At 39.6% G+C, this 25,721-nt stretch overlaps 1 protein-coding gene and 1 long non-coding RNA gene across 4 annotated transcripts in view; both read left to right on the forward strand.

Annotated features, from left to right (window-relative positions):
- The window catches only part of ARID1B (AT-rich interaction domain 1B), a 435,546-nt gene that overhangs the window by 297,602 nt on the left and 112,223 nt on the right, over window positions 1-25,721 (forward strand). For all 3 annotated transcript variants that reach the window (XM_055536066.1, XM_055536065.1, XM_055536067.1), the window contains one exon: window positions 9,037-9,280. In XM_055536066.1, coding sequence (XP_055392041.1) covers window positions 9,037-9,280 — 244 coding nt within the window. The remainder of the gene's footprint in view (window positions 1-9,036; window positions 9,281-25,721) is intronic.
- On the forward strand, window positions 10,878-17,655 carry LOC129620197 (uncharacterized). The gene is made up of 2 exons (XR_008698435.1): window positions 10,878-14,228; window positions 15,512-17,655. It is a non-coding gene; the product is annotated as an uncharacterized LOC129620197 (long non-coding RNA).

Genomic DNA, 25,721 nt, shown 5'->3' on the forward strand with positions numbered 1-25,721 from the left:
TAAATTGTTACTCATAATTAGTCTTTAGACACTGTTGTGCCATTTTAACGGTAAAATCTGCATCCTTGTTTTAGCCATTGATTCTTAAGTATAAATGAAAGGAGTAAGATGACTGTAGGCTCATGAAATTATTCCAATTAGAAACCACACTAATGTTTAACCCAGGCTATAGTTATTTAAGCACTTTTGCTTTTGTTCACCTATATATTAAGTTTTATATAGTACTAAAATGTATAGATTTTTAAAAAGTATTTTACAAATTTATTTTTGAATGGTACCTGCAATTTTAATCATGTTTAAAGCAATCTGTGTTCATAAACATTTGAAAACATGAGGGTTTGGGGTTTTGTTTTGTTTTGTTTTGCTTTACAATGTTTAACATTTCTCATTTGGCACTACACTGTATTTTTTTTTTCCTTGTTTGATAATATTGGAACTCACCTTTTAGACCTCTGTTGGCTCCCTAATTCCTAAAATTGTAAGTCCATATTCCTTGGCCTGAGCCTGTGAAGTCATTCACAACTGTCCCTGGGTGGCCTCTTCAGCTGCATCCTCACTCATTCTGCTTTTCCAGCCTCCCCCTTCTCACATGGCATAGTCTCCCATAGATTTTGCCTGCACCCATGGTTCTCTCTGCTCTCTACTTATCACTCCTCACCTGGACCCGTGACAGACAGCAGCCCCTGGCCTGATGTGAGCTGGCTGAAGACCTAACCATTCTGTATTCCACAACACTTGTTAAGTCACCCATCCGTCACAGAATTTCTGCTTTGTCGTAGAACTGAAACCTGCTTAGCTGTTTCTCTGTCTCCATTGATACTCCATGAAAGAAGGACGCTGAAGTGTTCAAAATCACCTGTGCAGGCCAATTTAATTGTAAAATGTCATCCACATGAAAAAATGGTCTACCTTTTCCCCTACTTCCTCCCACCTACCCATCCCACACCTCCGTATGCAAACCTTAGAGAGGGCCTGCCTGCCTGAGGCTGTTCCTAAGACAGTACAAATATCCCTCCTCAAATTATTTAGTATTCTCACTTTATTATATAGCTTTAGTTGCACCAGTAGTCTTCCTTTTGTATTAAGTATATTCTTTAAGATTTCATTGTTCTTAAAATAACAAAGGGCCAGCAGTTATTCACATGTGAGTCTTTTTTAGTGTTTTCAGCACTGTTTGGGGCTTTGACTTGAGGTCAGGAAGTGTCCTGGCTATTTCAGACAGTGAAATAAGTTAAAAAACATTTTGAATGGTAGGAACAATGGGCTAGAGCTAACAAGATGTTGTAGGCTCCTCATGAAAGAAAATGCACATACTATCTCTGCTATAGAGAATTGTGGTTATAGTTGTTACCCCTAAAAATCATCAGATTATGATCTTGAGCATCAAATCATCAGGATCATCACCTGAAAGGGTAGTCCCAGGATTATAACCACGAAGGGCAATGCTATTTACAGATGAAAATTATTCCCAAATTCCATACAACTAAAAGATAAAATTAAAATAAATTTTCTTACCAAGTTATTTTTAAGTTCAAGACTGTACTGTGTTTGCACAATATGATAAACACTATTTGTTGGGTCTATTTGTCATTATTCCTACTCTACATAATGTCTGCTATTAATAGCAGAAGAGCAGAGACTCTCCCTGAGCAGACTTCAAAAACTGAGAATAATTTAGGGTCCCCTTGAGGCCTGTGAAGTGGAAAAAATTCCCTTACATGATGCATATTTCATACTTATATTGTTTACCACTTCTAAATTTAGAGTGGCAATTTGATATCAGGGGTTTTAGCCGAAGGAACTTTGTGGATGGCTTTTATTTAGGTGGAAAGTTTTTAAAAATCAAAGGAAATATAATCATTATAAAATTTTTTGCTTATGATAGCATGCTTAATTCCAAATCCTGTTTCTGTAAAGTATCAGTTCAGCTAATTACCTTGTAAATATCCCTTTAAAATGAAAGTTACCAGTCAAGGAATCTTTGCTTGAGAGAGGATGCAAATGAATCAGGTGAAAGTCGTTTCCCCAAAAAGTGGTTATTGGCTACCTCTCTTAAAATGAATTCTGACTCATTAATTTTCCTTGTGTTATCCCTGGCTTTGGATATGAGTTTGTCATCTGTTGAGCTTGTGACTATTTTTAAATTAGGATCAAACATTTTTTTCCAGTTGACATCATACATATTAAGGCTAAGAATTGTATATACCATGGACCAGAGGAGCCTGGCAGGCTACAGTCCATGGGATTGTAAGAGTCGGACATGACTTCGCAAGTAAACCACCATCACATATAATGAAAAGATAAATATTTGTTATTTGGATATGTTTAAGTAGAAAGTAAGATACATATTTATATAACTTTGTAAGAAGATGCTTTGCAGGTCTAAAAATTAGTGCTTGGTAGGATTTTATTCGTGGATTCTTTCTGTGCCTTTCCATTTTTAATTCCTTTACACCGGAAGTCTGAGCTTTTAACTCATTTGCTGTCTAGACAATTGAAAGCAGCAGGGACTTTGGTGGATGTCTTGAAGTACACTGTTATGTAGGTTTGTGCTGAAAAGAAGCCTACAAATATCATGGAAATTAAACAGTCACTGTGAGGTTGTTCTTTTTGTGTATATATGTCAGTCAAATTATTGGCTCAATTCTAATATCAACCTCAAGGTGTATTTGTATCACATGTCCAAAATGATAGTTCTGAAATAAGGTTGGAGGGTATGAAACGATTTTACAGTGTGTTTCCAAGGAGCTAAGCATCTAATGAGCCTGGATGCTTGGCCTCCGGGATGGTAATTGGAAACAGAGGGCCAAGAATTCATTGCTAAATTTTAATGGCAATCTCAGTCATTTTCAGTAGAGCATTTTTGGTAAATATTTAGAAATGTTTGCATGTGCTGGCTTACTTTGTATGGTGTTTGCAGCTGTATTTTACTACAGAGCTTATAAATTCAGTGACACTCATCAGTGACCGGTCAAATCCTCCTCTCTTCAGCATTGCCCTTAAGAAAGTTAGGGCCTAGTTGGAGAGAGAGAAAGAAAAACTACATGCCAGGATTTCATACTCAATATTCTAAAAAGGAGAATAGACACTATTTCTGCTTTTGAAGATAACTGACTTTTTTAAAGACCATTGAGCTGGCATTTTCACCTGTGCTTCAAACCCATGGGAAGTCACAGTGAGAAATCATTAACTGTATCCTATTAAAACCCTTAAACAAGAGGCCTGAACTTGTCTCATTGATTGAAATATCTTCTCTGTTTCTAATTCAGTGTTTATCCTCATACTCTCTTGGGGCTCTTCTGAGCAAGAGATGCCCAGTTCATGTGAGGCTTAGCAGTTTTCTACCAGTGGCTGATATAATACTGTCAACTAATTGTATTAAGAACCATAGCTGAGAGTATTTTTGAGTTGATCTGCTTTAAAAAAAAAAAAAAAAAAAAAAACACTTATTTAATTAAACAAGGGAGTAAAATTTTCTGACTTATTCCCAGTTCAAGACAGTAAGACATCACCAGTATTGACTGAATTTATCCTTTAGCAAGCTGACTTATTAGATAAACTGAATACCATCAAAACCAAAGAGGTTTCTAAATGTAGTGAAGTCATGATATATGAATGTAAAATATTCTTAGGAAGGATCATGTACAATTTGTATTTATATTTATACTTAATGTTGTATGCCTATTTTATATATTTGTAGAAATTTAAAAATTCCTCCTGTGCTCCTTCCTGGCACTTGTTCTATACATTCCGTCATCACTGCCCTGCCCCACCCTGCCCATCATGTTGAATCAGACATATCTTTGCTCTATGTTAATCCATCAGTGTTTCTCTTGTCGGAGTCTGATAGGATTGTTACTGCTCTCAGGTGGCATTTCATTCTAAGCACAGTGAAATTTCTTGTACTTGTCACTTAGGTTAGAATGAAAATTTTACATGGACTGAAGGTGGAAGGATGATGGTTACAGAGGGGCAAGTCTTTGTGGGGAACTTTCATTTAAATTACATTTTAAAGTAAAACAAGCTTTTCCCCAAAAAAAGCATTGATTTTCTAAATATAAACTAACCATTGATAGTAGGGACTGTATTATTTGGGGTGGGCTGGAAAGTATTCAGTATTCTGAGTGATGTCAGATATTGAAAACCCAACTTGATAGCAAGACTTTACCAAATCAGATTGTCATGGCAAAATACTGAATTTACTATGCATGAGCACATGAAGCCACTGCCTTACCCTTCACTCCCTCAGTAAAGAGGGAGGATGCAAGGAATGCTGTGGGGCAGAGGGACTCCAGCCCCTTAAAGGAGTCCTCCCTGCAATTACCTTGCCTGCCAGTTCCCAGCAAGACAAATGGAAGCACTGTAGCTTGAAGGTGCCTCGCTTAGAATGAGATGCAGGAAGGTGTCTCTGTTCTTTACAGGCATCATAGATCTGATGGTACTTAGAAAAGAAGAATAGAGTTGGTGCCCTGCTGACTAAATTGTCCTCTAGAGGGGTATTCGTTACAGAGCTTCTTTGTTAACTAGGCTGAATGTTTAAACCATTGTTGAACTTCTTTTATTAACGTGTTTTAAGATAGCTATACATATGGATACCCTAAGTATCTGCAGGGCGGGAATATTTCCCTATAATTTACATATAAAAGTTACGTGTGTGTATAACAGTAATATAGAAATTATATCTTTTTATTACTCTTCTGTTACACTGAGGTATAGTCAGCACTGAAATTCTGATGACTTGTGAACACTAAGAAAGCCACCGTTTTTATATTTTTCTCTTGATATTTCTTTGATCAGCTTGTTGAATAACAGAAATGTTTTTCATGCCTTTGCAGCTTGAATGAAGCTCTCTTAACACCCATCCGTGTCACTTTTTCAACCATAACAGAATTTTAAGGGAGAACAGGGAAGGAATTTATAGGTAGTGCAGAGAATTTTAAAATTTTCCAAGTAACAGTTTGTTTTTTATGAAAAAAGATTTGCATAAAATTATTTAATTTCAAATAATGATTTTTTTAAAAAAAAATTGAATCTGTGTCATCTTTTCTGTTGAATTCCATATTGTAGTATATTAGAAAATAATGATTTTATATCTAGTTACCTACCAGTTGTTTTTTTTTTTTCTTTAAAGAAATCATGAAAGGCATATTTCCTCCCAACTGATTCTTACGTGATGGACCCTTATTTATGAATAATGCACATTTGTTAGGTAATAGGTATCTGTACACAGAGCCCACCACCCATTCTTAAGTAGGTGCTCCCTGAGTTAGTCTGATACCGCTAAAGAGGAGAATTCTATCTGGCGCCCAGTCAGTGTTTTCCAGACAGGTATGAATGTGGAGTCATTCCCTGTTCCTGGTGAAGCCTGTGTGCATGTAGGTCACCATGCATTTCGGCTGAGACCTGTCTGTCCTCCTCCTGTTTCCCCACGGAAGAGGCAAAGACATGAGAGGCCAGACTAGATACAGCAGGTCAGCACTGTTTTCTGTAAGGGCCAGATAGTAAATATTATAGGCTTTAAGAGCCATAGTCTCAATGCAGGTCTCCATTGTGGCCCCAAAGCAGCCATAGACAGCACTTCAGAGGAATTGCTGTGACTATAAAATGTCCTAGTAAGATGTTACAGGACCCTGAAATTTGAATTTCAAATGTTTTTCATGTATCACAAAGTATTACTCTTCTGATTTTTTTTTTTTTCAGTCATTTAAAAATGTGTGGCTTATGGGTGGAGCCAGAATAGGTAGGATTTAGTTTTAGTCCTCACATAGCTTGCCATGCCCTGCTTTATGGAGCCCACAGGTGTGCCCCTTTGCACTTTTGTGAACTCCCTGGTGGCTCAGACGGTAAAACGTCTGTCTACAATGCAGGAGACCCGGGTTCGGTCCCTGGGTTGGGAAGATCTCCTGGAGAAGGAAATGGCAGTCCACTCCAGGACTATTGCCTGGAAAACCCCATGAACAGAGGAGCCTGGTAGGCTACAATCCATGGGGTCGCAAAGAATGAGACACTACTGAGCGACTTCACTTTCACTTTCACTTTATATCAGGTTAGGAAGGGAATACGTTGGGGATAGGTACTTAAAGAATTATTCAGGACCCAGCTATCTTCCACACCCGGAGAGAGGCCAGCATTCACCCTGCAGCAAGAGGAATGGGTGGAATCCTGTCCTGTGGTCCCTGTCAGCCTGCACCTCATGCCTCTGCATGTGTGTACTTAAGTTTTATTTGGAGGAAGTCAGATAATTGTGTTAATTGCTGAAGTGTGAATACTTCACAATTGCCAGGAGAAATATCAATAACATCAGATATGTACATGACACCACCCTTATAGCAGAAAGTGAAGAACTAAAGAGCCTCTTGTTGAAAGTAAAAGAGGAGAGTGAAAAAGTTGGCAAAAAGCTCAACATTCAGAAAACAAAGATGATGCCATCCGGTCCCATCACTTCATGGGAAATAGATGGAGAAACAGTGCAAACAGTGACAGACTTTATTGGGGGGCTCCAAAATCACTGCAGATGGTGACTGCAGCCATGAAATAAAAAGACGCTTACTCCTTGGAAGAAAAGCTATGACCAACCTAGACAGCATATTAAAAAGCAGAGATATTACTTTGTCAACAAAGGTCCATCTAGTCAAGGCTATGGTTTTTCCAGTAGCCTTAGAAAAGACTCCTTAGAAAAGACCCTGTTGCTGGGAAGGATTGAGGGCAGGAAGAGAAGGCGATGACAGAGGATGAGATGGCTGGATGGCATCACCGACTCAACGGACATGAGTTTGGGTAAACTCCAGGAGTTGGTGATCGACAGGGAGGCCTGGCGTGCTGTAGTCCAAGGGGTGGCAAAGAGTCGGACACGACTGAGCAACTGAACTGAACTGAACTAAATACTTTCTATATTGTACGTAGTATCTTTCTTGCATAATATTCTTCCTCTGTTTCTGCCTGGCTTCACAAAAAATTCTGAAAGTCTGAACTGAACTGTTGTTGAACCCAGTCATCAAGTTGAATACAATGTTTTATCTGCTGAATATATGCAGAACCATCCATCTCATGTGCCTTAAGTAGAGATATTTATATTAATATATTTTTTTCTCTGAATTCTGAAAACATGATTCTGTTTGTCCCATTTTATTTTGGAGCTCTGATGATACTTTTTCTAGGGGTGATATTTTCAATCACTTGCTACTGTTAGGTTTCTCACTCATATGCTCAATTATATGACATTGAAGATTACTGTGTTTTACTTAGATGTTGTTATTCTTAGCATAAGAAATTTTTGCTTTTCTATAATATTCATCTTTTTGTGAGGTTCTCATCTCATCAGCTATTCTTTAGAATGTTTTTAATCGGCAATTTGGCTGTTAAAAAGAAAAAAGTTAATTGTATAATATATGGTTAATAGATAAACTTTCTAGAAGTCTTGGATCCTCATCCTGAGTTTATGTTGTGACATTTTGGGGTACCCTGAAGAGCTCTAACCAGCTCTGCTTTAGTGGCCCCCTTTGCACTGCCTGGTCTACATTCATTCTTCAGGTCCTAAGCATCTTCCTCCATCAGTTTCCAGAGCCCTAGTTTTAGCAGCCCAGTGGTAAGCAGTGAGGTAAAATTAAACGATAAAATTGTGTGAGTGGAAGATGTCAGTTAGGGTTGAATCTGCTTTACAGACAATACCATGACCTAGTATTTCTGATCCCATTCTGCAGTGTTTAGTTCTAAGTTATCAAGACAAATATCTTTTATCCTGCTTCTCAGCCTTTAGAGCTCATTCAGCACCTAGTTCCAGGTCTTATCTGGCTTTGCAGAGTCAGTGATGTGGGAGCCTTGCCACTGCCACAGGCCTGCACTGTACAGAGCTCCTGTTGGTGGGAACCCCATTTGGGACCTCTGTGCCCAGCCATGAGGTTCTGTCTCCTCTCACTCTGATGAGGGCTCAGAGGACAGTTTTCTCGTTTCTCTTCTTTCCTCCTGTCATGATCTTTGGCAGGCGCTGTCTGTCCTCAGTGTTGTAACTGGTAACAGTAACCTTGACTCTCTGACCTTTGTTTTCTGTGTCTGTCAAATGGGAGTTTTAATATCTGCCTTAGAGGGTATTATGGTAAAGTTACAGGACCTTAAAGATTGTTTGTTTAGCTTAAAACTGTTACAAAAAGTAAGTTATTGGAGAAGGAAATGGCATCCCACTCTAGTATTCTTGCCTGGGAAATCCCATGGACAGAGGAGCATGACAGGCTACAGTCCATGGGGTCGCAAAAGAGTCGGACACGACTTAGCGACTAAACAACAACAAATACAAACATATACTATACCAGTACTCAGTGTTCACTGCTAGGCCAAATAATATACTTTGGTTGCACTTCCTTCTGGTATGGTACCTCTTGTTTTTCTAGAGTTAATGAACAAATGACTGTTTCAAAAAAAGGTAGTAAGTTATAACATTAGGACTCATTTCTGCCAACATAACTTCAAAGGGATTTATTTTCATCATATCAGATAAAAATACACATCACTCTTCTATTTATAAGAGAATTTTTGCATTACCTAAAATATCAGAATTTCTTCCCACAAGGTTTGGTTACAGTTTGGATTGCTATTACATTAGAAGATCACATTTTGAAATTCAGATAGCCCTCCAATATTGATCTTTAAGTAGGAGGATCCAAAGCCTTTAGTTTTTAGTTTACTGAAGTGATCCTGTATGAATCAGGCATTCCATTCAGATGGTACATCACCACCTAGCATGCTTTTCCTGTGAGTCTTTGGCGGGTTTGTTGGACTAGGTGCTGACAGCTTAAAGGAAAGCTGTAGGACAGTTTAATGAAAGAGGTACAAACTTTTTAGCTGTAGACTAGATCCTATGGATTTAACTTATAAGAGACCTCATTAAAGTCTTCTAATAACAAGTGGCCATGCTCTGAATTTGGGGTGTTCTCTAGAAAAACTCTGAAAGGTTAGGGTTAAGATTTTCAAATAGTGTTTTGAATAGGTATTTGTCCAAATATGTGTTACTCCATCAATGCATGCTATTTCTTTCCTCCTTAGGACCTGTCTGGCTCCATTGATGACCTCCCCACGGGAACGGAAGCAACTTTGAGCTCAGCAGTCAGTGCATCTGGGTCCACAAGCAGCCAAGGAGATCAGAGCAACCCAGCTCAGTCACCTTTCTCTCCGCATGCATCTCCCCATCTCTCCAGCATCCCTGGGGGCCCATCGCCTTCTCCTGTCGGCTCTCCTGTAGGAAGTAACCAGTCACGATCTGGTCCAATTTCTCCTGCCAGTATTCCAGGTATTCGTTTCTTAATAATTACTATTTTATTCTGTAATAAATACAGACCTAGTTTTCATCAATAAAAACATACATACCATTATTATTATGTTTTACTATTTAAAAACCTAATGATGGGACCATGATTAGGAGTTAGGAGTATAACTGTGAATTATCACCAAAGCATACAAGCACCCTAGTTCCTAAGTATACTCAACTAATGAATATAAACACTGATTTAGTAAAATCACCTGTTACTTTCAGTTTGCATGTTTACCTTAACTTACACCAAAAAATTACTTACTCTCTTAGGATATGTTTCGTAGTGATTTTGTTAAATAAGATCCTCTGTTGATAAGATGAGATTACTGTGGAAGTTATTTTCTACAGTATTTTTAATGTTCATGCTTATCACTGTTTTAATTTGCCAGCATACGTTCACGGCCTTGTTACTTATACAAACTCTTAACTTTTAGTTTTGATAGAAGAAGTTCATGTTCCAGTTAACCTCTTGCATTAGCTCTTTCCGTACTCATACTCTTGTAAATCTTTTGCTTCCTTTATCATATACTTGGGGTTATTTATTTGTTTGTTTATTTGTCAGTTGCCCCATCCTATTCCAGCTTTCTTTCTTATATCAACCATCTTTCATTAACCCACCAAGCAACCAGCTTTCCTTTATCCATCAAATAGATGTAAATTTTTTTCTGTGTAACTTATGCTAGCATGATGCAGGTGGCTGCCAGAAAATACTTTTTACTCATCTGTCAGAATTACTGTTGAATTGCTGATAAATTTTCCGATAGTTTATTCTGTTATCTTAAAAACATGGATAGTAATTTTTACCCCATCTTATTATTTTGCTCTTTTTATTTTTAAATAAATGTTTTATATATGTATATAAACATATAAGAACATATGAAAAATGCTAATTATGAAACAACTTTTGAATAAGTACTCATGGCTCACCATCCAATTTAAGAGCTGGAGTTGTTGTTTTTACCTGTGTGTTCCTTCCTGTCTTCAGCTCTATACCTCTCCTCTGCCTCAGATATCCTCTGAATGTATTTTAAATCATTCTTTCTGGATTATTTTGGGTTCTAAAAGAGTATAAATGAAGTATATATTGTTATTTTCATTTAGTTTTGAGTTTTATAGAAATGTATTACATTAAAAATGGCTATATAATTTATCAGCCACGTTGAGAGACTTGAGCCTATAAGGATTGCTAATAATAATTGCAGTAGAACACATATAAACCAGGAAGATTCTGGGCAAATCATGAAGTATAGTTACATATGTAAAACTATATGTGGTCCTTTTCCACTTAGCTTTTTTGACTAAATGTTATGTTCCCAAGATCCATATTTTGAATTACATATAATTTTAATATATTTTTTTGAAGGCATCTTAATTTTCTTTCAAAAATATTTGCTTGTCCTTATAATGGTTGTTTTAATAATAAAACCTGGATTTACCTGCTTTTAATTTTTTTAAAGCTATGAATACTCTATATTCCAGAATTCCTTAGACGATTTTTGGTATTGAGATGGTTTTTGAGGTCTTACCTACCTAAACATTGGAAAGTTATATGTAAAATACTATATTTGTCAATGAACTGACCCCATTTTTCTGAATTGCATCAAAAAGACTTTTCTTAGTAAACTAAATGAAAACTTTTCTGAGATATAAAAATATTTTAGTTTTTCATTTAAAATCCCTAATATGGGTAGTTCACAATCTGATGGTTTTCATACATATATTTAGCATTCTAGTTGAGGATTTTGAAAGTTTTATTTCACTGTTTGGATTTTGATGCTGTATGGAACACACACAACCCAACAAAAGAGCTTAATTTGGAGGGTGTGGTAACACATGTTATAGTGGAAAGTGAAGTCGCTCAGTCGTGTCCAACTCTTTGTGACCCCATGCACTGTAGCTTACCAAGCATCTCTGTCCATGGAATTTTCCAAGCAATAGTACTGGAGTGGATTGCCATTTCTTTCTCCAGAGGATCTTCCCAACCCAGGGATCGAACCCGGGTCTCCCGCATTGTAGACAGATGCTTTACCGTCTGAGCCCCCAAGGAAGTCCTGAGTCTGGTACTCAGTCTTGTTTTGCATAGGATAAAGTTGTTCAGCGAACTGTGATTCTGATGACCTATTATTTATTGTTCAGTTGCTAAGTCATGTCTGACTTTTTGGGACCCTATGGTCTGCAGCACTCCAGGCTTCCCTGTCCTCCACTATCTCCAGGAGTTTGCTCAAATTCATATCCATTGAGTCGGTGATGCCGTCCAACCACCTCATTCTCTGCCGCTCTCTTCTCCTTTTGCCTTATGAGGCCTATCCTTCATAGGACCTTCAGGGGAGGAGCTGATTGTGATTTTTCTCTGTGAACTTCTTGGAAAGTGGGTTTTCAATAGAAAACTTTCAGCTTTCTTGGAAACTATGTTTAAGTCTATTTGTTTTGTAAACTTGTGCCAGAAATTCTAACTGCTCAGGGCCAGGGCCTTCACTTCATCTCATCGTAGTGCAGCCTGTATTACTCTGCATGATGCTTGGTAAAACCATACAGCGAAGTTTAGTACAGGGATGAAATTACACAGCAAAAGTTCCACTTGTTTTCAGAGGCATGATATCCAGGTAAATCCAGAATTATCTTTTCTGAGTGTGAAGCTGTATAGTAATAGAATCATGTAAAACATGGAAAATAGAACATTTCTTTAATATTAGTGTCATTCTAAGAGGAATAACCACTTGCAAAATCTGGCAAGCAGTTTTGGCATCTATTTACCTTTCTGTCAGATGGAATTATAAGTAACATTTGAGCTGGAGAAACTTTCGTGATCATCTGATCCCGCCTCCTTGTTTTATTGCCACTTGGCAAGCTGCTAAGCCTCCTTGTGCCTCAGTTTCTGTGTCTATAAAGATAATAACCACATCTCACAGGGTTACTATAAAGATGAAATGTGTTAATGTATATAAAGCAAGCTTGCAGTAACCATTCAGTGCATGTTAATTGTTGTTGTGATTATGGTTATTGTTGTTATTCAAAATGAGATGTAGAGACTTGTCCATGATCATTACTCTCCAGAGTAGCCCAGGGGGTTTGGGCTACAAGTCTGAATCTTACACCAGTGGTTTTCTTGTACCATTCAGAGGACATGTATATAAAGCTCCCAGTGATGACTTGCTGAGTTTACTGAGATTATTCAGTAGGACCACTAGAACTAGCCATGAAAGCATAATGTTTCACAAAGTTGAATCCATTTTTCTCCTAATTTGGAAAAAAAAAAGAACAAAAAAAAAAAACAGGTAGGTCAGTGGTTGCTCTTCTGAGAGGTTGAGTCTGAGAAAGTTAAGAGGAGACAGAAGACAAGCATTTTTTTTAAACCCTTGCTTCACTCAAGATCGTTGGCAAATCAATTTCTGTGTGATGTGATGGGCAGGCAGTCTAGCATAAAATTTACCAATAGATGAGCAGATCAGAATCCTGGGTTATTTCTTACACTTTCTGCATATATTTAGACAACATCAGTCCCACCCTCTCCCTGTTCCTAGCCAGGGCTGCCACACCCACTTGAGCAAGTTGCTTGTTGGACCAGGGATGTGGACCAGAGGAGTAAGTGGCAGTGAAATACAGCAGCTCTCTGGGGAGACAGGGCACCCTTTTGCGATTCACACAGAGGGGCCCCAGAGCTGTCAGCACTCTCGTCCTGGCCTCTTGGTAGTCATCCTTGAGGCCCGAGTCCACATGTCACCTGTTTCTCTACTCTGTTCCGTAGCCACGCCCAGGGACATTTAAACATGCATTTTTAACAGATGCTCATCAGAAAACTTTATGTAGTGTTATTTTATGGGGGTTTGTTAAAAATCATGCCATATTTTATTGGGGAAAAAAAAACGTGGTCTTCCCCTCCCTTTAGTCTATCTGCCCTTCTTTAAAAAAATTTTTTTAAATATACTTTTTGAACTATGTCATAAATAATAAAACCACACTTTAGAGATGATATAAAGTTGATTATTTGGGGTTTATATTTAACTAAATCCAGGCATGCTTCCTTAGAGAATAAATGAGCCCTTCAGAGCTGATTTAGTAGTCTCACTTCCTTTTCCCATCTCTAGCCCTGATGTTAAGTTTTGTTGGTCTGTACATTAGCCTGGAGGGCTGCAGTCCTTGGGGTCACAAAGAGCTGGACACAACTGAGAGACAGCGCACACACACACATTAGCTTCTAAGATAATTTCTAGTCTGTCTACATTTGCTTCTGAGTCTGAACGAATGAGACAAAAATGTCCGACAGAGATTACATGGTTTCTCACCCTGGGCATGATCCTCAGATTGCTTTTTAAAAACATCTGTTTGGAATTTCCCTGTATTTTTCTGTCTGTAGCCGTTTGCTTTCTTTTCTCCCTCACCCTTCTTCCCATTCCCAGCACTGACTGGTTTTCCCTGAGCCTACTTCTCTCCCATTAACTCCTGCTGTATCTTGCTGCCTCCTCGCCATGTGTCACAGATTGGCTCTTTCAATCATTGTCTCTCCAGCAAGTCATTGTTAAAATGCACAGCTGTTGTGTATCTGATAGCTGGGGTGAGGTAAAGCCAGCATGTTATGGGAAGAGTCTTCCTAGCATGGCTCTCCCTGGGTTTGTTGAAGAAGAGCAGTCATTTTTTTCCATCTCTGCTCTGGTAAATGAAATCGACAGCTAATGATAAGTATCACAGAGGTGGATAAACAAAAGCCCAGGAAAGCACCCCGAATGGCTGACTCTGTTTCTTGCCTGTTAAACCGTTTCTCCACCCACTGCACATTCGCCCTCCTGTCATGCTGCCTCGCGAACATTGTGAGTGTCATGGGAACAAGTACTGTGATGCGCTGGCACGACATCGGCCCTGGCACATCCCTAACTCAGTGGGGCTTTTCCTTCCTGCATTCTTTTGAAAAGCAGGATGGAGATTTTCTGTGGTGAGTAGCCACATGGATTCTCTCCCTTTGTCTGCATATTACTGGGCTCCAGCATCACAGCTGTCTATGGTTAGGGGGGAAAGGATTCAGCTTGGTGGTCTAATTTAAACAAGCATTTGAAAATAGAAATGTATATGTTATATGTTCACTCAGTGCCATTAAACATTTTCTAGGTTTTTACTTAGTGTTTCATTTCTCATTCCTCTTCTGGTTGATGTTTTTATATTTAGAAAAAGAAATTTCCCCATCTTTCTAATTGTTAGTATGTGTGTATGTACACATTTAAATAAAGTAAATCTAAGGTGCAGTTGATTCTGAAATGTATGATAGTAAACATTTTGTTTTCCTTCTAATAAATGATCCCATTGCGTTGCTTCCTGGGTTACAGCCAGGAATCAAGTTATGTACCTCATTTAAGGAGGATAAACTGTTGGGTCTTGAATGTATTGTGTAGTTCTTACACTGGGCCTAATTCGTCCTAACACAGTGTATTGTGTAGGTCTTACACCAGGCCTAATTCGTCCTAACACATAGTGGAAGCTGACGCAGCACAACATCAGAATGCATTGCTGTTGCCAAAAGATTTAGTGAATGTTAATTTCACTTGTCTTGCCTCCAGAGCCAACCATTACAGTTTACTAACAAAGCAAAAATGTAAATAAGCCAAACTTTTTAATTTTTATTTTATTGGACAAAGGCTTTTGTCAGCTTTTTTCTCCATGTGCTGTAAGCAGCAACAGTGTTTAAATATTAAGAACGGTGAACATCAGTGGGGGACGGTGATAGGCAGGCAGATATTAACTGTTCATAGCCTGATAGACATTTTTGTCTATAGAAACTTTAAATGTTCAGATTGTTGAAGAGAGTTCATTGGTTTTATTATTAAAGATCTAAGGATAAAAACTGTAAATTCCTGAACATATTTCCTGCCCCCTCCCCACTTTTTCTTTTTAAGCGTTTGTACCGAATCCAGTTTTAGGTAGAGTTAATCACTTTGTTCTGACAGCAGAGGGCTATTGGTGATAATAAACTAGGACCAAAGATAGAAAAGTAGGTATTCTCATTAATATAATGATGAAGAGACATTTTTTTCAAACCATTCTTTTTCTGGCATAGTATTAGGTGTTTGTTATGAGAAGACCAATCAAAGTCAACATTTTCCTAGCTGTCATAGACAGAAACAAAATAAAATTTCATCAAATATGAACGTGAAACCCCCTCCCTTTAAGTTGTATGTCCTTTGCTCTTTGCCGTGTCTCACCTCCCACCTCGTCCTTCCTCAGATTGACTACTGGCCAGAAGAGAGCAGGAGGCCATGGGTCAGAGTATCCTCAGTGCTGAGCGGCTGGAAAGGAGGAAGGAGGGCAAGGGGAGAGTCGTCTTTCATCAGTCTCTCAAGCTTGCTCTGATCTTTTTCCATTCGTGGCGCACCACCCCACCCCCCGCCCCCTGCCCGGTTTCCTCCCTTTGCAACCAGCTGGAGCCTTTCCCTCCTGAGCTTCTCTGCACAGGCGCCTCCCCGGGCAGAGCTGCTCTGTCCCTCTTTCCTTACAGAGACTCATACCTGCCAAATAAGTGGCTGTCCTTTGAAAAGGATCACGGGTTTTAAGAGCCTGCAGAAATGGCTTTGCCAGAGATCGCCCTTCCGCTCTCATAAAGCACCAGTTACTTTATGGTTAAGCCTGATTCTTTGAAGCTTTATCATGTCAGTTCCTGGATGGTGAGCGATGCATCTAGTGTACCAGCTAACAATAATGAATTTGTGCCCCTCAGGAAAATCTCAGACGCTGAAAGAATGAATTCCGAAGAAGGTGGCACATAGTAGATTAAATATGGAAGATAACTCTGGGCAGCGTTAAGGTATATTTAGAGTTCTTCTGTATAAGTGTTCACCCGCTTTACTCTCTGCCTCAAAAATGAGAGTTAAGTAGATTTCTGTAGGAGCTGATATAGTTGCAGATACAAACAAGAAGATATTCTGGTCAAAAAAAAAACTAATTTTCTTGCTTAATTTGACATTCAGACAACCAGATTCTGGAAGGATGCTGTAATGGGAAAGATAAAAATGAATTGCAGTTAGGAGTTAGTCATAGGCTGGAGTGAACAGGAAGGATTTTAGTAAGAGGAAATGATAGTTCCTGGTCTAATTTATCAAGATTAGTACCTATGAAATGAACACCGGAGGATGCAAATCAGTGTCTCTCTCTTTTTTAATCCATTCCCCTTGGATTTTTAGAACTCTTAGGGCTCAAGCCCAGCCCATTCTAAATAAGTAATTTTTATACTTTTTAATTTATCCTTGTTTAATAAAACTCAGGGTAAAGTTATGAGTTAATTTCTATAAGTGCTTCTAAACTAGTTTCCTTTCAAGATAATATTAGAATCGCTAAAAATTTTTATTGAAAGTCTGCACAGTCACCCTACCTGGTAATCTTATTTTGAAACATCCATCAAGTGTTCCTTTTTGGCTTCTTGTGAAGTGGAAATCCTGCAACAGCTTGTTGTGGGAAGATGCATGCTGCTTATTGGCAAGCTGTGCAGAGAAAAAAAAATTCTTAAACACAAAATGCCATTGATATATCCGTGTTTTTAATCTGTGGCAGCCCAGAAAACATCGATTCAGCAGTTCCACAAACCAAAGAGAACTTCAGCCAGTATTTTTTTTCCCTTACAAAGTAAAATATTTGTGTTATACAAAACAGTAATTTCAGATCCTTTCCAAATTATGTTTAGTAACGCTTAAGAAAGCAACAATGTATTTTGTCTTTTAGAGAGCTGCAGTGGCACAGTTACTGGTTATTAGAGCCTCCCCCTTTAAGATACTAATTTAGAATGCAGCCAGGATCCTGGCTGTACCTAGGTCTCCTGCTGTTTCTAAAGGGCAGGTTCCCCATTGCTGACCTGCAGCCAGGTCCTTGCATTGGAAGCAGCTGCTCTAGTGTTCTTAGCTACTCTGCCCTTTAGAGGTCTCTCCTGACCCAAGTCAGGTATTCTGATCATTGGGTAATGAGTTTTTTCTCCTCCTTTCCAAAAGCAGAAATCGTTCCAGTTCTTCCATCTGAACAAATTTCAAAGTAAGCCTTTTATCCTCCTCTCACATTCAGAAATGAGAACAGTGGGATTTTCTCAAAATACACACAGTCCCACTTGGTTTTGCTCCCCCCTCTTAGTTAAAATTAAGTCATGTAGTTCAGTTTAAACTCTCATTTTCCATTTCCTTTCTTTGATCTTCCACATATGAAAAGACAGGAAAGCCTGTGTCACCAGGATGCTGTTTTGTGCCTCATCCAGCTCTGTAAGCTCAGTGGTGACGAAAGTGCTGAGGTGACGAAAGTGCTGACGTACTAGATCCAGCAGTTCACTCCCACTTCTCCCCTATTTTTTGTTTTTTTTTTTTACTTTATTCACTGAAGAAGCACTTCAAAGCCTTGTTTGCCGTTTATTTTCATTTCTTGAGCTGAGTGGACTGACACTGCTCTTGTCGTCTTGCGCTTAACTGGCTGGCTGCTGGAACAAGCTCTCGTCTTGCGCTTGACTGGCTGGTGCTGTTGCTCCTGGAGCCAGCAGCACACTGCCAGTGCCAGCGCTACTGCCGTCGACCTGTGTGCGCTCTTCATCGCTGGGAACGAGCAATCGGAAAGGAGGGCACAAAAGCTTTCAGGAACTAATTTTAGCCTAAAAGTACAAGTTTCAAAAGTTACTTTACTACATTTTGGAAATGGTGATAAAGTGAATAGTTCTTCCAGTCAAGATGTTTCTGAAGTTGATTTCCACTAACTTTTTATGTGTTACTCTACTTTCTAAAGGGAAAAAAATGGTAGTTGTGAAAGGAACAAAACTGTTTTACATGGAGTGTCATGTTTATTTCCCTATCTTCTGATAACCCTGGAGCCAAGATTATTATGATGTGTTGATTGATTATAGCCGTTAAGTCTCTTACTAATCAGTTTCATCACTTACTCTCAATTCACACGTACACCTTTGATTTCTCTTCCATAATAGGGTGATATGGGTTGTCATTGACTAATGAAGAACAGAATTGGTTTCGGCAAGAGACAAACGAAATGCCGACACCAGTCCTAAAATGCATTAATCTTTAATAAGCCACATCTGCGTGTTTATAAATGATATAACCAGAGATTGTTAATGTTGATACTCTCTTTTCCAAACAGAAAGTGACATAAGAGTTTGTACTTGCAAACTACGTTAAATGCGTATAGCTGAATGCCAAGAATGTGACCTTGCTGAGGATGCCAAATGTATTAATTCATTTAATTTTTTTTTTTTTTCTAGTAGCATGTTGCACTTTTGCTGTTGGGAGAATTAGATGATGTTCTGAGGAAAGCCCACTAGCCCAACTGCTCATTTTCTTCTTTTAGTCATTAATTCAGTAAAGTGCTTGATGCAGCTTGCTGTGGGCATGTTTCTAGAATTGAAGGAATAAAACTGAATATAAATGGCAAAGGGACCTGTCCTCATGAAACTTAAATTCTAATAAGAAAGACAGGAAATATGCAAATAGTAAATAGCTTATTGTTGGGGGGAGGGAATCAGATTGCTGCTTTATTTTTTTTTTAATGTAAATTTATTTATTTTAATTGGAGGCTAATTACTTTACAATATTATATTGGTTTTGCCATATATCAACATGAATCCACCACGGGGGTACATGTGTTCCCCATCCTGAACCCCTCTCCCACCTCCCTCCCCATACCATCCCTCTGGGTCATCCCAGTGCACCAGCCCCGAGCATTCTGTATCATGCATCAAACCTGGACTGGCGATTCGTTTCACATATGATATTATACATGTTTCAATGCCATTCTCCCAAATCATCCCACCCTCGCCCTCTCCCACAGAGTCCAAAAGACTGTTCTATACATCTGTGTCTCTTTTGCTGTCTCACATACAGGGTTATCGTTACCATCTTTCTAAATTCCATATATATGCGTTAGTATACTGTATTCATGCCTGGAAAATCCCATGGACCTAGGAGCCTGGTGGGCTACAATCCATGGGGTCGCAAAGAGTCGGATACGACTGAGCGACTTCTGTGTGTGTATACTGTGTTGGTGTTTTTCTTTCTGGCTTACTTTACTCTGTATAATAGGCTCCAGTTTCATCCACCTCATTAGAACTGATTCAAATGTATTCTTTTTAATGGCTGAGTAATACTCTATTGTGTATATGTACCACAGCTTTCTTATCCATTCGTCTGCTGATGGACATCTAGGTTGCTTCCATGTCCTGGCTATTATAAACAGTGCCGTGATGAACATTGGGGTACACGTGTCTCTTTCAATTCTGGTTTCCTCGGTGTGTATGCCCAGCAGTGGGATTGCTGGGTCGTATGGCAGTTCTATTTCAGATTGCTTCTTTAGATGGCAATAATTAGGGACGGTGTGTCTAAGAAATTAATATTCGAACAAGAGGCTCAGTGAATGAAGGTCAAAAGCAAGTCTAGGAGTGAAGTATCCAGGCAGAGCAAAGAGCTAGTACGAAGGCCCTAAACAGGGGTGTGTTTGACTGCTAGGCAGGGGACCCAGAAGGAAGTCTTTGGGGCTGAAGCATAGTGGGGAAGGGGAGATGGAACAGAATGATAGGTGGTTAGATTAGAGGGCAACCCAAGACCAGCTGGAGAAGGCAATGGCACCCCACTCCAGTACTTTTGCCTAGAAGATCCCATGGACGGAGGAGCCTGGTAGGCTGCAGTTCATGGGGTCACTAGAGTTGGACACGACTGAGCGACTTCACTTTCACTTTTCACTTTCATGCATTGGAGAAGGAAATGGCAACCCACTCCAGTGTTCTTGCCTGGAGAATCCCAGGGACGGGGAGGCCTGGTGGGCTGCCGTCTATGGGGTCCCACAGAGTCGGTCACGACTGAAGTGACTTAGCAGCAAGACCAGCTTCTATAGGGTTTTGTAGGTTATGATTGGAATTGAGGAATTTAAGAGTGATGGTGGAGAAGGCAGAGAATGGCAATGATCCAGGGCAGACTGTAAAAGGGTCCTTGTGGCTGCTGAGTGGACTGTAGAGGGGGCAGGGCAGAAACAGCGAGACCCATTAGGGGGTTGTTGCAGTAGCCACGGGGAGGGTGGGGGCTTGATCATGGCTAGATGTGTGGGTAGCAGTAGTGGGGACAGGATGTTTTTGGCCTGAGAGATTGGTGGTAAACAGTGGTTCTGTCCAGTGGAAGACAAGGAGTAAATTTTTGAAAGAGAAATCTGGAGTTTGGTTTTTATGATGTAACATTTGAGAAGCCTATATGGCATCCAGAAGGCGACTTTTGAATAGGCAGCTGGTTATACAAAGACTCTGGATTCCGAGTAGAGATCTAGGCTGGAGAAGAAAGCCTATGAGTTACTAGGGATCTAGATGCTGTCACCCAGGACTCCTGTCCTGCACCACGGTCACTTGGAGGGCCAGTGAGAGCACAGATGGCTAGACCCCACACCCAGTTTCTGACTCAGTAGATTTGGGTAAAGCTGGAGAATTTGCGTTTCCGGCAAGTTCCTAGCTGAAGCTGAAGTTGCCGTCTGGGAGCTCCTGATCTGGGGAATGAGTGAGGTCAGTGGTTCTCAACTATGGCTACGTGAAACGTCCTGGGCCGGACCCCAGAGATGCCAGCTTAATGGGTCTGAGTGGAATACTCTGTGGTAAGCTCTCCAGGTGATTATTATGTGTAGCCAGGGCTGGAAGTACTGAGAGAAGAATTCTGAGGACTGAACCCTAGGGCTCTCCAAAATGTAAGAGACCATGAAGAGGAAAAAGAACAGCCAGTGACGGAAAGGGAAAATAGGGAGAGTCTGGTGCTGTAAAAGTGGTGCAGAGAAAGATTTTGTGGAATGTGAAAGAGACCACTTGTATCTATTTCAGCTAACACTTCCCTTGACTTTTGAATAGGCAGGGCATGTTTTAAAAGGAAACTAGTACTCCCAGTTATGATCATGTATGTATGGGTCATAGAAAAGCTTAGTGATAAATAGCTCATTTTTTATGGGGCAGCATATTACCTTTTTTTAAAAAAACTTTCTATAGCTAGGTTCTAATTCAATTGAAATTGTAATGTCATGAGAAAAAATCTTTATGGTAAAATAATTGTTATAGTCTCAGGCCTAATTCAGTTAGTAATAGAATCCCTTATTTTCACAGTTGTTCCTTTAAGTCTATTTCACACAAAATCTAAGAATCACGTTATTTAAATTCTACTTGCAAAAAAGGAAAAAACATGTATTTTTAAGAGAGTTGAACCCCAGTGCATAGTTTTTTGTTTGTTTATGTTGCATGTTACTTTTTACTGGAAGTGGACAGAGTAAACTAGTTTAGTATTCCCTGTTTCTACTAAGAGTGGCTTTGGGTCAGATCTTTCCTCCTTCAGAACTGAATTCCTTTTGCCTGGATCCATCCTGCCCATTACCAACTGGCAAACTCCTACTTACCCTTCAAGACCCAACTCCATTGTCTTTTCTTTTGCAAGGTCATACCGATTCCTCCATACCAGAGAGAGTCCTACTGTCTATCCTGTTGTTCAGGGTCCTCTAGCTAGCCCAGGAGCCTCATGAAGGCAGTGATCATTGCTTCCTTTTTATCCTCAGTGCCAAGAACAGTGCTTGACAACTAAAAGGCACTCCAGAAATGTTGGCCCAATTAAAGAGTTCATAATTCTCTTAGAATAAACAAGTATTCAAGAAAAGAAAATACTAAAATTTATAACTTACATAGCTTTTCGTCCTATGGCTGGAAGCCATCTTTCTGCATCTGTGTTTCACAGTTTATGTGCTAAGTTGTTTCAGTCGTATCTGACTGTTTGCAAATCTATGGACTGTAGCCTGCCAGTCTCCTCTGTCCATGGGATTTTCCAGGCAAGAATACTGGAGGGCAAGAATGCCCTCCTCCAGGGGATCTTTCCAACCCAGGGGTTGAACCCACATCCCTTATATCTCCTGATTTGGCAGGGGAATTCTTTACCATAAGTGCCACCTGGGAAGCCCACAGTTCACAGTTTATGGGATCATTCTATTTGCCTTCCCTCTGGGAAGAGATTCCACTGTGATAAGATTATTCTGTTTTCTTCCTCTAAAAAACAGAACCTGAAATAGTGGTCCCAAAATCTGTCAGTTTAAACCAGATCTCTACATATGTAGACCCTGCCTGATTCTAATCCCTCATGTACAGAAATTGTGTCACATAAGTACATAGCAACATTCTGGGCTTGTGTATTGTCCAGTTTTTTTCATTATCTCATCTTTTTTTAATAAATACCTGTTGTTAGTAACTAACCATATCTTCAAAGAAAATGGCCAATTAGAAACAGATTGGCTCTTGGGAGGGTTTTGTCATTATCCAGATAGTATTCTTGTTTCCAAGTATCCATGGTCAGCATTGGCTAGGTAAACATGAAATGTTAGCTAAGGGCTGGAATTTATGTTTCAGCAATACACGAATAATAGGCTCCAGATATGTGAAAGTGACAAGCCGAGGTAGGTAAGAAACATGTATTCATGAAAAAGAAGGATACTTGCTGAACGTTTATTTAAAATCTGAAATAAAAGAGTAGATAAAAAACACATGAGGATGTGATCCAGAACGTCCTCCTTCCTGTTTGTGCTGCAGCAGTTAATATCCTGCTCTCTCGGAGTGGCCCCTGTATCAGAGGCGCTGCTGACCTGGGCTCGCCCACCAGGCCCCTCTGCAGGTGCCTCTAGAGTGGTGCTTTGCCCATAGCCTCGTCATCGTTTGTTCCTAAGAGGCATACTCCTGAGCTCATCACCGCTGCCCACCCCGCCCCGCCGGCTACCCCAGTACCTTTAAGTAAAAATAATAGAGGGTTGGTTGTGCTGCTTAGAACATAGAGATTTCAGTCAGAAGCCTTGGGTTTCTTTTTAAACTTTTTCAGCATATTACAGTGCTTTCACTTTTGCTGTTAAAAGTTGTTTTATATCAAGGAAGTTTTATCATGACAGTAAGCTCTCATTATTAAGTGTAATTATAAGCTCAGTGAATTTTTAAACACTTTGAGAAAATAGTGTTTTATTTTAGTACATGCATTAATTATACATCTATATAGAAAATACGTAGAAACCATGTCACCTGCAATGCCAGTATTTTTACTGTTGGTCCCAAATTTATATATACTATGCCATTTTCCTAAAATCCCAGTAAACTCCCAGACTGTATATCTTTTCCTACTTTCTTTCATCCAGAAGTAGCACAAAAATGCCTGTGGACTGACCATGTGTCCCACCTTGCTGTCTGGAAAGCGTGGGCCCCCTCCCTGCAGGGTCTCTGTGTGTAGACTCCTCTTTGGGTCCCTATGGTAGATGCCAAACATCTTGACACAGGTGAGCATCAGTGTGTGGGTACTTTCCATAGCTACTTATGTTTACACTTGAGAGTTGTCCTGACATATTGGGATCCAGAATGAGAAATTTGTGACAAGAGGGGATGGAAGCAAGTGAAACTGTTATTAAAGGAAAGAAAGTGCCTTGGCTTTCAAAAGGCCTGTCTCTATCAGGCAGTATAGAGCAGCGATCAAGTGGAAAAAAGGGAGCAGGCAGGCGCCTCATCTAATCTTTCTCCTGGGGGCCCAGGTGGACAAATTGGCAACCCTGTTCACAGCTTTTTTTCTCTCTCCCCTTTGTACCATAAGAACTGCTAATCGGATCCATGCTGCTGCAACTGTGGTTAGTTATTAACAGAATAAAAGCAGATTTCTTCAAAAGAACGGGTGGGGGAAACGACTATACAAAATTGCAAGGTTGTTAGAATCTTAAATGCACAGCAGTCGATTTTTTCCCTTATTCTGAATTATACAATGAATACAAGTCTTTCATCTGTCACTATACCCATTTCTTCAGAAGGCAGCCAAATATTAAGCTTCTCAAAGAAAAAAGGAATCCTAGAAAGAGGAAAAATATTGAGGAGGAATAAGAATGGGTAAGAGTAGGGGGAAATTAAGTTTTATTTTTATTAATTTGTCCTCTCAAGAGAAATAGAAACTTGCCTGCTCTATGATTTCCCCTCCCCTGCCTCTTACCTTACATCAAAGCAAGGATTAGAACAGATTTAGCTGGTAGCTATTCTGCATTTTGTGTCCGGTGTTCTGTAGAAGTAAAGTTCAGAACCTACCTCTTTCTTACAGATGACAGTACTGTGGATCTAGATTTCCAGGTGGAGGACAGGCCAGCTATGTTATATCCAAACAAATCTTCTCTTTCCTCAAAGATTCTTCTGCACCTTAAAGATTTTTAAATTGTATACCTGAGCTTTAAAGCTGTTGGAAAGGGTGTATGTTTATGAGGATGCTGAGTACAGGCATTGGGCAGATTTTCAGCATGGTAGTTTGTATATTTCAGGGTGTCTCTGATGTTCATAAGGGATACCTCCTGAGATCCTCAAATATCATGAAGATGGAAGTGGCTCCTGCTTTCACCCAAATTAAATCTTTGGTTATAACATGTCTTCACACTTAAAGTTGATAAACTTTCAAGGTTTTGTCTTTTATTTAGTGGTATTGCTCACAAAGAAGCAGTTTTTAATCACTTGACCAGAATTGAAGGAGTAAAGATCTGAACTGAATGTCACTGGGAACAAAGTGAGCACCCTGGTTAAGCTACATTGTTCAGGTCCCTCAACAACTGCAGCACAAGATTGAAAATCATGCCTCAGTAAAATCAGACCCTGCCCCTCTCTCACACCTTGTAGGTCTTTTAGGAATAGTCCAGACTAAGAATGTTACATTTTAGCACTGAGAATTTCCTGTATATGTTTAGGGCTCTGGTTTATCTTGAGTTAAGATTTTTGAGATCAGAATAGTAAAGGCTAATACTCTGCTTTGGAACCAGTCTGTTGTTGCATGTCCAGTTCCAAATGTTGCTTCCTGACCTGCATACAGATTTCTTAGGAGGCTGGTTCCAAATAGGAAAAGGAGTACATCAAGGCTGTATATTGTCACCCTGCTTATTTAACTTATATGCAGAGTACATCATGAGAAACGCTGGGCTGGATGAAGCACAAGCTGGAATCAAGATTGCCGGGAAAAATATCAATAACCTCAGATATGCAGATGACATCACCCTTATGGCAGAAAGCGAAGAAGAACCAAAGAGTCTCTTGATGAAAGTGAAAGAGGAGAGTGAAAAAATTGGCTTAAAGCTCAACATTCAGAAATCTAAGATCATGGCATCTGGTCTCATCACTTCATGACAAATAGAAGGGGAAACAGTGGAAATAGTGACAGACGTTATTTTGGGGGGCTCCAAAATCACTGCAGATGGTGATAGCAGCCATGAAATTAAAAGACGCTTGCTCCTTGGAAGAAAAGTTATGACCAACCTAGACAGCATATTAAAAAGCAGAGACATTACTTTCCCAACTAAAGGTCCATCTAGTCAAGGCTATGGTTTTTCCAGTAGTCATGTATGGATGTGATAGTTGGACTATAAAGAAAGCTGAGTGCTGAAGAATTGATGCTTTTGAACTGTGGTGTTG

The sequence above is a fragment of the Bubalus kerabau genome, chromosome 9 (assembly GCF_029407905.1).
Source record: "Bubalus kerabau isolate K-KA32 ecotype Philippines breed swamp buffalo chromosome 9, PCC_UOA_SB_1v2, whole genome shotgun sequence".
In the NCBI taxonomy this organism is placed as follows: Eukaryota; Metazoa; Chordata; class Mammalia; order Artiodactyla; family Bovidae; genus Bubalus; species Bubalus kerabau.